The 9,468-nt window shown below is 34.9% G+C and overlaps 2 protein-coding genes across 3 annotated transcripts; one reads left to right on the top strand and one right to left on the bottom strand.

The window, feature by feature from the left end:
• Positions 1-166: 166 nt before the first annotated feature.
• Positions 167-8,877, top strand: LOC131771503 (DNA ligase 1). 2 transcript variants are annotated; one of them, XM_059087306.2, is made up of 12 exons: positions 167-321; positions 2,437-3,110; positions 3,547-3,660; positions 3,963-4,109; positions 4,702-4,849; positions 5,309-5,507; positions 6,521-6,683; positions 6,776-6,810; positions 6,918-6,943; positions 7,274-7,344; positions 8,066-8,104; positions 8,211-8,877. In XM_059087306.2, the coding sequence occupies exons 2-12, from the start codon at positions 2,453-2,455 to the stop codon at positions 8,255-8,257; spliced, it is 1,647 nt and encodes a 548-aa protein (XP_058943289.2). In that variant the 5' UTR covers positions 167-321; positions 2,437-2,452; the 3' UTR covers positions 8,258-8,877. The 2 variants fall into 2 exon arrangements, with proteins under 2 accessions (XP_058943289.2, XP_058943288.2); XM_059087305.2 differs by having other exon boundaries at positions 5,306-5,507.
• On the bottom strand, positions 8,811-9,431 carry LOC131771509 (histone H2B-like). Its single transcript, XM_059087316.2, has one exon. It carries the CDS (start codon positions 9,396-9,398, stop codon positions 9,024-9,026), a length of 375 nt encoding a protein of 124 aa, XP_058943299.1. The 5' UTR covers positions 9,399-9,431; the 3' UTR covers positions 8,811-9,023.
• Between the last annotated feature and the right edge of the window lie 37 nt (positions 9,432-9,468).

The following is a 9,468-nucleotide window of genomic DNA, read 5'->3' as shown; positions in this document are numbered from 1 at the left end:
TACTCTCCTTCCCCATCCCGCCCTCCCGCTTGGGAAGAAAAATAAAACCACCCCTTCCATCCCAAGTGGTTAAGTGTTTAATATTTGTCGTTACAATATCAAGGCCAATATCCAATCAAATTAATTAGTTGCCTAAATATCAAAATTGACCAATCAAAATCCTTATTCTGTTACGTAAACCGTAGCGGAAGTATATCCTCACGACGCTTTAGCACTCAGATTCTTTGTGGTCGACGAAGACTAGTGTGATGGTATTTGCAAGCAAAACAGAGTTAAAATGACGGAAAACTTCACCAAAACAACCTTATGTGAATGATCAGGGTATGTTTATGAGTTACATTTAGTTATTTTGAGGTGAAAGGTATAAAAATGAGGTAAAAATTTGTGAGACGTTCTTGTTCCGTCTATGTCGATTGACCAGGCGGCGTCGCAGAACGGGTTTCAACAGCACGGGTTTCATCGAAGGTTCTACTACGGTAAATTAATGCAAGAAATTTAAGAAGAAACCAGTAAATACATTAGGACGTGATATTTATACAATATTTCTCAATACTGCGTTTTAGTTTCGAGTATCTCAATATTATTGTTTTGATCTGAACATATGAGCAACTGATATACAACGATCAATACAGCAGTCATGATCATTGCAGGTCATGCGGCGAAATAAGTATCTCGTCGTCATATACAGTAATCAAGTCAAAGTTCCAGCGGAAAATCAAGATCGCACTTTAATTCTTCTTTCGGTTTTCAAGTTTACAGCCCCGAGGCGAACACTTGTACGGTCGATGTCTCATTAAGCAAACAGACCTTCGAATATATGTTAATTGCTGTTTCCCAGGCTTTGCTTTAGTTCAGCATTTCCACATTTTTTCATTTCCACCCGGAAGCGAAATGATTTTATGGCTTTAAAACTTCGTGTCGTCCTCATACTGAAACGAGACAATTCCTACCTTGTAACTATTCTGTACGAAATTGGCGAAAAGGTCTTCTCTCTTTGCAAACTGTTGTGGGTCACGAACACTGATAAGATTTACCTCAGTTATTTGAACTATTTTGAGACTGAAACACATATAAACCCCTCCTGATCATATGCACAATGCTGAAAATGTGAATTGACACGTGTGCGGCCTTCAAATCCTCCTTCAATTTGTTTCCCAATGGAAATGCGGTTTGCTTTTTTGATGAATATTATGGAGTGATCTGCTGAATGACTGGTGAAGCAAAGTGAAAATCTTATTTTTTAAAACTAATGCTAAACAACACAACAGACTGAGGCTTGTTTTGGGACCAGGCATGGTAAAAATTTGACATTTCTTATTTAAATATCCCATCCCATGCAAGAAGGTTTTAAATAATTATTCATCCTCTTGGTCATGGACAACAGTCAAATGCCCATTTGTGCATTTGTGCATTACTCCAGTTAGAGAACAACTTGCTTTCTCTCTAATAAAACGTGCACAGATTCCAAAGCATCAATATGCTAAAATGATTTTAAAATTAAAAAAATGTGCAAGCAGGGTGCAGAACCATTGGTTTTGTCTAATTCTTGGGTCTTGTGTGCCAATAAGTTGCTTAATCTAGAAAAGAACTTACATGTAACCAGCCTGTACCCAGAGTGGATCTCTCCATCTCAATTTCTAGATTCTTATCAATGGATTGGTATTCAATCAAGAAAAAAAAAACAAAAACACATTTCTAATTCTAGCCATTTCCTTGAAAAGGATTGTGGACAGTGTCCAATCTATCAGTTAGATTGGGGTTCAGTCACAACTGCATGTATTACAATCTTTCTTGGGGAAACTGGGAATGAAGATTTTGTACCAACAGGCTTAAATTCTATAAGATACAATTTGTCAGTAAAAATTTTAAATTTTTCTCATCCAAAACTATTGTTGTCTTTTAAACTTACTCTCATTCCCTGAAGATTGCTCTGTACTCAGAGTTGTTCTGTCGGACAAAACAACTCATTAGCTTCTTTTTACAGATCAAAGTGTAACACTCTACTAGTTTTCCATATTTTCTTAGCACTTTCATAGCTGGTTTACAGCAAAAGTGCTTATCTTAAATCTTAAATCCTTGAGCCCTATACCCCCAGATCTAATTAGTTATTCTCCTTACTGTCTGCCATACAATTTGTAAATTATCAGTTCAAAGAATTTGGTATTGATTCAACTAATAAACCCTTAGGTGATATTTTTCTTTATTCTCATCACTTGTCTACTTGATATTGTATTGATATTGTAAGGAGAAGTTCTGTAATGGTCACTCATGGGATTTAAATGGTTTACCAGAGCATAAGATCTTGCAACTTTTCAATTTTTTGAAATTAAATAATTAACACTATGGCTATTTGTTTTTTGGCATGGTCTGCTGTGTATAAATAATGAAATTATCATAATTTAATTTATGTCTTTTTCTTTGTGATTGATATTCCAGAATTAGTACAATTATAATGGCAGTTCCACTAAACGAAATTCTACAGAAGAAGGGCTCACTTCACAGAACTCCACCACCAAGAGCTCCAAGCAACAAGCCATCCCCAGCCACAAGAAACAACCCAATTCCAAACAACAATACTGAAGTTAACATTGCCCAGCTCATCCCTGGTGTAAAACTTAGAAAGACTGGCATGCGAGACAGCTTGATTGCAGAGGATGTTGATAACAAACACACTGCTGATACTGATGAGCCAGAGAATGAGCTTCAAAGTATTATAGCTAAAAGAAGAGCATTGTTTGATCACAAAGAAGATGCAGAGGTGGTGAAACCGAAAAAGCCACCTAAGCCTAGACCAAAGCCATCTGTAGACAATCATAAACCAGGCAAGGAAAATCTACAGACCAAACAACGATCAGGCTCAACTTGCAGTGATAGCAGTGGTGAAAACAAAGATATAATTTTAACTAACAAAAACAGAAATGTTGTTTGTAGGGATTCCAGAGGAGACCCAAAACTATGCAATCTGCCTACAATGGAAAGTCTTGGGAAAGCTCCCATTAAGCCTTCAAAACCAGATAGTTTAGTAAAGTTGTTGGAGAAGTATGAGAGCAAGAGTGTCATTATGGCACCACGACGAAGCATACTGCAGAGCAGCAGCAACACCAGCATGGGTATGACTATAACAGCTTATCTAGACAATACATGCACAAAGCCTGCGGCAAAATCATTTAACCCTTTCAGTCCCAAGACCTCATTTAGTCAGGAATTCTCCTTACTTTCTGCTACACAGTTCCTATGAATTTAGTTCTTGGTGTTTAGTATTGGATCAATCAATAATCCCTTACTTGACATTTTTCTTTATTCTCAACTCTTGTCTGCTTGATATTGTATTGATATTGTAAGGAGAAATTCTGTCTTGGTTAATAGTTAATGGATTAATATCAATATTCTTATTTTTCTTTTATTATTGGTATCACATTAAGCTTATAAAGTAATTAAAAAAGCATTTGAGAAATTTTGATTAAATGATGTAATAGTTGCAGGAATGTTTACACAATTGTGTCATCAATTTTGACAAAACTGATTCCGCACAAATTTGTTTTTTAGGTGATGCTATTGTTGAAGATAATGATGACGGAGAAATGTATGATGATGTTGATGAAATTAAAAATCAGATTCTGGGAGGACAAGAAGATGAACAAGGCAAACAGGAAGCAAATGGTAATAACAATGTTGTTGATTATATAGCAATAAATATTAAAAATTTAAATCAAAAATGCTAAACTCTTCACACCCAGAGATCAGTATGCGTATTCTGCTGACAAGGAGTATTTGTTGAACAATCAAGAGCTTCTTAAGTTGGTGATTATTTCCTTCATTCTCATGACCTTAATGTGTAATTCAGGGCTGATGTTGTAAGGAGAAATAAGATGTTAGTCACTTTTAGGGGTTAAAGGGTTAAGGAATGAAAACTAAATTTATTTTGTGTGCTCAGTAAATGGCTTTCCTGTTCTTTACCATAGGAATTTTTGAAGAAAACTATGATGATGTTGGTGGAATGGAGGAGAATACAGGAAGTAACACTCAAGGGCAGAATCCTGAGCCAATTTGTGATGAAAACTATGATGATTTAGATACTGTGAAGGAACAGGCTCTTCAAATACAAAATGGTAAAGTGATTTTTTTAAAGATAATACAACTCATACAAATTTTAATGGAAACTTTTATCCCATGTTCGTTTGTATAGTTAAGCACCAATGACTGTGGGTCAGGCTTTATTTCAGAACTCAAATAGTGCAATCAGTGAATGACAGTACAAACACCTGCCTGAAGTCTTGTTTCTGACAGCACATTGATTGTGCATTTTGCAATTCTTCTAAAATATTAGTTGGTTTCATGGAAAGTAAAAAAATCAAGTTTGTTGATTGATTTATTCACTAAATATTTTTTTGATTATCTACAAGTCCCATATAGAGAAAGGTCCTACTAAGCTTAGACTGTTTCAAAGTAATATAGGGCTGTGTTAGCAAGCTAAGATTGTAGTATTTACAAAAATGAAAATTAATAGTGTAGAAAAAACCATTACAATAGATCATCATGTTTTTTGAGTTTGTGGCTATTAACACAATTCTAATTTTAAAATGCTCTAAATTTCTAGATCTAGGGAATTGCTTTACTATTCTAGAATTTGGCGGTGAGGTGTTCTTCAATATTTGATCCCAGTGAACCATCATTACTGTTTGATTCATGTTTGTTCAACAGATTTTGTAGGTGGTGATAAGTCTTTTATTGGTGGAGAGGAATTGTATGATGTACTGGCAGCTGAAGAAGAGAATAGGGATGGAAAGAATCATGGAGGGCATGACATCCAGATTGAAAATAACAACATTCCACCTCCATTACCTTCAAGGTGTGAAGTCTGTATTTTTATTGTCAATTGTATAATAATGTTTGCAAACAGATATCTGCTTTTCAATTTATCTGAAAATGCAGAAAATTTAGTTCTAAAATAATTAAGTTCTTGTTATTTTGAGAATTAAGAACCAGTGGTACCTTTAAATACTTAACTCTTTATGCCCCAACATTATTAATTCTCCACACTTTTTCTATACATTTCCCATGGTAATGACAAGGAGAATTTGTTTAACAATCAAGTTTCATTGGTTGGTGAATAATTCCTGTATTCTTTTGACCTTACTTTTTGATTCAGCAGTGATAGTTGTAAGGAGTCACTCTGTGGGTGTAGATGATTAAAACTCAAATTTCTAGGTATCTTTTCTTCAAGGTCCAATGAGAAATTCTGGAAAATTGTCTTATGGTTTCTTTTTTTTGGTGTGTTATTTGATATTTCTTGTTAAATTCTCAGTAGTTTACCACGCAAAGAAAAAGCAAAGAAAGATCTTAAAAAGGAAATGGAAAACCAGAAAAAGAAGGAAAAAGAAGAACTTAAAAAGAAGAAAGAAGATGAAAAAAGAAGGGAACGGGAAGAAAAAGAGGAGAAAAAAAGGAAAGAAGAAGAGAAGAAGAAAAGGGAACGAGTTGACAAGGAGCTCTGCAGGAAACACAAAGTATGAAATATTTTCAATTGGTAAATGATTCATATGCTAAAAACAGCTTTCATTTTGTATGAGAAAAAGCTGAATAATGGCAGATTTTCTCAGCTCTTTTTTGTCGACACTGCACCAGCCCAGATTGGAAAAAATATCCATTGGGACAGGTAGATCATCACTATTAAGTTTTAATCCTTTTCCTTGTGGGAGTGACCAAGAAGGTTTCTCTCATAGAGAAGGTCGGAGAGAAGAAAGATAAATACCAAAAAAGAGTAATGTTTTGATTTAAGTCCTTAACTCCCAAAAGTGATTAGCATGTTACTTCTCCCTGTTACATCCCTATGGTATCCATACATAATCCAACTAACAGGTGATGAAAATACCCTTATAAACAGGTTTTTCAGTGAATGTATTCCAGTGCTAATTAAACTCATCATTTAGAAGTTCTATCTTGATCATATTTTACACCAAGTTCTGGCGACAAATTTGCAAGGAAATGTGTAACAGTTAGAGGTGATAAGTAACCATCAGATTTTGTGAGTTCAAGGGTTAACAGAAATTTTCTAGAGATGTGATTACAAGAGTTGTGTGTTGCAAAGAGAAGAGAGTTTATATTGAGGTTGTATTAGTGAGAGAGTCAAAAAGAACACTCCATGGGGGTGAAATATGTTGGCTCAAAACCTACTCCTACATTTTACATTATGAGAAACTATATTCTTACACATTTACTGTTGTTTTAGTCGTAATCCTTACAACACACCCAAGATCTCATTAGTAATTCTCCTTACTGTCTGCCATACAATTCTTGTGAAGTTAGTTTGGATAATTTGGTGTTGGATCAACTTATAATCCCCTTATTGATTTTATCTTCATTCCAATCACTTTTCTGCGTGACATTGTATTGATATTGCAAGGAGAAATTCTGTCTTGGTCACTCATGGGAGAAAACATTCTTAGGGAAGGGTGAAGATTGAAATAAAGAGGGAGGAGAAATCAATACTTTTGACTAATCCCCATATAATCCTTTGCAGATCAAACCAGGAAATGAAAATACTGGGATAGGAGAGGCCAAGAGCAATTTTGCTGGTGATGGAAAGTTTGAACTGCCAGTAAAAGAAAGAGATCCCTTGGTTGTTGTCAGTGAAAAAAATTGCCCCCAAGGAAAATGGCTGGTCCAAAATACTGCAGGACATTGTATGTATCATTGACTTTGAATTCTTTTATTCTGTGTGTTGTTGTCAAACGTTTGAAGAAACTTAATGGTTATTTTTGACTAATTTCAATAGATGGGTACATTCCTACAGAGCTGATTCAACTCAAAGTAAGCATATTTTAAAGACAACATTTTAACCTTTTTCTTTTAGTCACATTCTAACTTCTTAGTGTTGAGTTTTTGAGTTAATTTAAATCATATTGGTTTTTTTTCAGATTGACAGCGATGGAAATAGGATGAGGTATGGATTAGTAATTCATTTTGTTTGATTTTCAATTGTAATAAATAGTGCTTAGACTTTGAGGGGTTTTATCTTGGCATAGAACAGAAAAAAATATAAACAATTTAAACTGTCTGCAAAGCTACAAAATTGTATCAAAAACTGTTGGTTAACCTTTTGAACAACTCAGCACTGATTGTTAATCCTCCCTCTAGCTGCTACACATTTCCTTGATAAGTTTGAGAATTCTTATTACTTGTTTGCTCTATAGTGTATAGATATTATGATGAGAAGTTAGATGTTAATCACTTCAAAGAGTGAAAGGGTTAAGAACTTTTTTTCGGTTAACAGTGCAATCATAACTGAGGATTTTTATGAAGATGTAGATCAGTATCAAAAAGGTGGACAGATCATAGAAGAAGGTAAAAATTAAATTAAGGTTGTATATGTTGTTTAAAATATCTTTGGGAGTAGTCTCTATACAAAGGATGAACAAGACATCCTACCTTAAAGTATTATGTAAGGAGTAACTAATTTATTGTTCTTGCAAATCAATGACCTTTTCTTTTCTCATTACCTAGGTTTTTAATACAAGACACCTTACATGTGTCTGTTTAACCTGAGGGCAGGTTATTATGTTTGGGTTTTGCCTAACTTCCCTTTCTTAGGTGGCTGCAGTAAAACAGTAAAAAGTTGTCCAAACCCCTGGGTGTGTAATCCTGATGTGCTGTAACCCTAGTCTGCAAAACAAGGCCAGAGTGGAAACAGTGGGAAGCGACAATAAGAATTACTACAATAAACCAAACAAAGAAAACTGTTTTTTGTGTAACTTCAGAAGTCTTTTCTTCAAAGGACATTGCTGATCCTCACAGTATACAGGATGTGTGTCATGAGTGAACTTAGTGATAACCTTGCTTACTATAAGAGTCTTTGTAACTCAGCGGTAGAGCATTGGAGTGCAGAGTCTTAAGGTCTGAGATCCTGTTCCTCACCAGAACTCAAGAATTTTCTATTTCTCCCAGGCTCACAATAAGACCAATAACATCTTTTTCTATTTCTTCACTCAACTCAAAATTTTACCTTAGAAAATTTAAAAAAATATATTTCTTATTTGTATTTCTTCAATCTCTGCTATCATTTCAGAAGATGACCAAGAGGTGTATGATGATATAGGGGGACAAGGTACAAACACTGCTTCAAATTTAGCTCTATCACAAATTCTTTAAGCAATTAATCTATTAACTTAATAATTTTTCAGAAGTATTCATTGATTCATTTTTTTTTATAGATCCAATTGATGAAGAATTGTATGAAGAACTTCCTGCTGATCAGTAATAATATTGCCATATTTGGGTTTTTAAGTTTACCATGTATCCACAATTCTATAGATAACCATCATGTGTACATTAATTTTCTAACTTTCAATGGAAGGATGTCTTTGATATCAGATGTGATTTCTACGGCTATTTTAATGAATTTAATATTTACAGAAAAAAAATTGTAACATTTTTAACCACTCTTATTACCGTCATAACTGGGTTTTTTTTAGACCGTCACATTTAAAAGCAGACTTTGTGGACCTGCTTCTCAAATGATTTGTATAGTCACGTATTACGTAGTTCTTATCCTTGCAAGAAAACGTTGTGTGACAAAGCAAAATGGCTCAAGTATAGGAAACAGATTTTAAGCGATATTACGGTATATTTTATACTAATTATATAATAGTATACTGGTAAGTTACAAAGTATTTTAGGTAAGGGGAGTGATGATTGAAATGATTCAAGCAAGAAAAAATATGATTTGGTGAGTTCTGTAGCAATGTCGCTTTTAAAAATGATGCGTTAAAAGAGATTTGTATTTTTTACTCAAACCACAACTTGGGAAAATATAGTTTTTAAATCGTGTATGGGAGGTAATTCTACCGGTTTTATTCAATAAAACTACATAATATTGAACATCTATTTGTCCTTGAATATCTCATACTAATTTTGTGGGCAACTTTTGCTTTTTCAAGTTCGGCCCTTCAGTTGATCAGACTTTAGTAACATTTGGTGGCTCCTAAAGGAGCCGTTGAATTGGACGTGAAACCCACAAAGTGAGTTTACTTGCTGCTTGTGTATTTAGTCACAGCCTTGGTTCCTTCACTGACAGCGTGTTTAGCCAGCTCACCGGGCAGAAGCAGCCTGATGGCGGTCTGGATCTCGCGAGAGCTGATGGTGGATTTCTTGTTGTATTGTGCCAGGCGAGAAGCTTCGGTGGCGATACGCTCGAATATGTCGTTCACGAACGAGTTCATGATGCCCATGGCTTTGCTGGAGATACCAGTATCAGGGTGAACCTGCTTCAACACTTTGTAGATGTAAATAGCATAGCTTTCCCTTCTCTTTCCTCTCCTCTTCTTCTTTCCGCCATCGGCAATCGCCTTCGCCTTTCCGGCTTTCTTCTCCCCTTTCTTTCCAGCTACTTTTGGTGCCATGTCTGTCGATCTGAATAGAACTGTAACGGTTTATTAGGTTCATCCTGTATTTATACTAAAATGACTGAAG

The sequence above is a fragment of the Pocillopora verrucosa genome, chromosome 12, assembly GCF_036669915.1.
Source record: "Pocillopora verrucosa isolate sample1 chromosome 12, ASM3666991v2, whole genome shotgun sequence".
NCBI classification, from domain to species: domain Eukaryota; kingdom Metazoa; phylum Cnidaria; class Anthozoa; order Scleractinia; family Pocilloporidae; genus Pocillopora; species Pocillopora verrucosa.
Note: the sequence above shows the minus strand (reverse complement) of the source record. Positions and strands in the feature narration are given on the sequence as shown.

What these genes read in the sequence shown, in the direction of transcription:
- LOC131771509 (XM_059087316.2), bottom strand. Translation starts at nt 9,398, where the DNA reads ATGGCACCAAAAGTAGCTGGAAAGAAAGGGGAGAAGAAAGCCGGAAAG.
- LOC131771503 (XM_059087305.2), top strand. Translation starts at nt 2,453, where the DNA reads ATGGCAGTTCCACTAAACGAAATTCTACAGAAGAAGGGCTCACTTCAC. An exon ending in CCACCTCCATTACCTTCAAG is followed by an intron (nt 4,850 to 5,305) that starts GTGTGAAGTCTG and finishes TTAAATTCTCAG; the next exon opens with TAGTTTACCACGCAAAGAAA. An exon ending in TGATGATATAGGGGGACAAG is followed by an intron (nt 8,105 to 8,210) that starts GTACAAACACTG and finishes TTTTTTTTATAG; the next exon opens with ATCCAATTGATGAAGAATTG.